Genomic DNA, 2,198 nt, shown 5'->3' on the forward strand with positions numbered 1-2,198 from the left:
AGATAAACCAAAAGAGAAGATCCCTGCCCTAAACAGGCATGCTGTCTACATTAGAGATAATGATAGGGGATAAACATAAAAGGAAAATCAAAGGATTAAAATAAGTGAAAGTTAATAATCTGAATATATTCAAAGATCTGGGCTAAAGAAGGGAGACAACAAAGCATGGGTGGAAGTCAAAGGCCCTAATAAGACAGGGAGTTATGATGGAAAAAATGGAGCCATCTGCTCCAGCTGAAAACAAGAGCAGAGATGGCTTTCGTGAATAGTCTTCTCCCTCTTCGACTCAAATTTTAAAATGCTGGCTAAAGTGTGTACCATTGATTTAAATTAATTTAGGTGGTTAAAAAGGGAAATTTAGAATGTGATATTTAAACGTAACCAATTTTTCTCTTACCTCTTTTAAATTTAAAAGCAGGTTAGGCCATCTTGAGAGTTACTCTTTCATGATGTGGCAGGAGTGGTGTTTGGCTTTGGGCCCAGGTTTCCATGAGGAGAGCAAGAGCAGAGGTAGGAGTGAACTCTTGGTCCCATGGAAGTTGCTCCTGTATAACGTCACTGATTTCACAGGAGACAGGGTCCACCCTTGGCAATCGTTGCCTCCACAAAAGGCAATTTTCTGGTAAATACAGTATAGCTATAGCGCCAGTGCCCCAGGTTGCTGTCTGGGGTTAAGCCACCTCATCCTTTCCCATGCAGCACCCCCTGCTTTAATGGACATCCAGGTCTGGGTACAGGAGGAAGCCCATGAAAGTGGAATCATTGATGTTGTCGGCGTAGACGCCGTTGTTGTCCCCCTCCCCGTACACCTGAAGCCAGACCTCATCCCCAGTGCTGAGGTGCAGTAAGACAGAGCCGCTTGCTTGGTCAACGTTGTTCTTCTGGAACTGGTCATAGGTGAAGATCACTGCCTTGTCCTTCTTGTAGAGGCTGACCTTGACATCCGTCAGGTAGACCGTCAGGTGGTAGGCAAAGTAGTACATGCCGGGGATGCTGCAGAGGAACTTGCCGGTGCTGGCGTCATAGTGTCTCTGCTCGTTGTAGAAGATCTTGCTGAAGCGGATGGGGACGTTGGGGTGGGGGGCTCGTTCTGTCAGCCCCACGCTGAAGGCAGAACGGTAGACGAAGGCACCTTCACCCTTCTCCCCCTTCTGGCCTAGGTATCCAGGAAATCCTCTTGGCCCTTCCTGCCCTGGGACTCCTATTTCACCTCGGTCGCCTTTGGGACCTTGCATACCTGGGGGACAGAGTAGGGATGGGTGTTGGTTTTGCACTGTGCCGGCAGCCACTACCCACCGGCCCAAAACACAGAGGGGGCTGTGGTATGAGGATCTGCTCGGCAGCATGGAGCTGAGGAAAGGCTAGATGGCCTCAACACCCCCCATAAGCTGAGTCAGCAAGTAGAAAGCCCATTCACCCTCCTGGCTGTATGCAGAGCTGCCAACAGCAGCATGTCAGAAAAAACATCATTAATTGGAAAAACAACTACCAGACCAAACTCTTTGACTTGGGTTGTGGAATCTCTATCCCTGGAGATATTCAAAAGTCATCTGGAAAAAGGTCGGGCATGGACCCACCATACATGAGACCTACCAGGGCTGGGCCTGGGGGCTGGGGCTGCCCACAGGCTGCAGCACTGACATACCCCCTGTTCCTCACCAACCTTCCTCTCCTTTCTCTCCCTTTAGTCCATCTTTTCCGTCTTTTCCGTCCCGGCCGGGGAGCCCGTTGTGGCCGGGATAGCCAGGCGCTCCTCCCATCCAGTTGGCACATGGTGTTTTGGGGTCGGGCTGGAGGTCCTGGGCAGCCACCTCTGTGCAATGGGGAGCCACCAGCAGCAACGAGCAAAGGAGAAAGCCTGTTGGGCCCCTCATCATCGGTTCCTGGTGTGGACAATCACTTTGTTAACTTTAAAGGTTAAGGTGGGGGAGGAGAGCGGGGGTGGGAAATTGAACAAAACCCCCACCCCTGAGTAACGGAGAGTCACAGAAGACTAAAATTTGAATCAACATATCTGAAGGAAAGCAATTCCGCTTGCCCCAAGAGCCCCTCTGCATCCAGCGTGGTGCTGGCGTGAGCTCCATGAGCCAAGCCGGGATGGGGCCCCCGGGAGCAGCGTGGACCTCATATCCAGTGCGGAGAGGAGCAAATGCCAGAGTTACTCCCCTGGCACTCGCAGGCTCTTTGCACGGGCACAG

The 2,198-nt window shown here is 51.4% G+C and overlaps 1 protein-coding gene across 1 annotated transcript; it reads right to left on the bottom strand.

Annotated features, from left to right (window-relative positions):
- Positions 1–710: 710 nt before the first annotated feature.
- Positions 711–1,874, bottom strand: ADIPOQ (adiponectin, C1Q and collagen domain containing). Its single transcript, XM_010568240.1, has 2 exons — positions 1,664–1,874; positions 711–1,237 (listed from the first exon to the last, which is right to left on the bottom strand). Exons 1-2 carry the CDS (start codon positions 1,872–1,874, stop codon positions 711–713), a joined length of 738 nt encoding a protein of 245 aa, XP_010566542.1.
- Between the last annotated feature and the right edge of the window lie 324 nt (positions 1,875–2,198).

This window comes from Haliaeetus leucocephalus, unplaced genomic scaffold (assembly GCF_000737465.1).
Source record: "Haliaeetus leucocephalus isolate CR32 unplaced genomic scaffold, Haliaeetus_leucocephalus-4.0 Scaffold240, whole genome shotgun sequence".
NCBI classification, from domain to species: Eukaryota; Metazoa; Chordata; class Aves; order Accipitriformes; family Accipitridae; genus Haliaeetus; species Haliaeetus leucocephalus.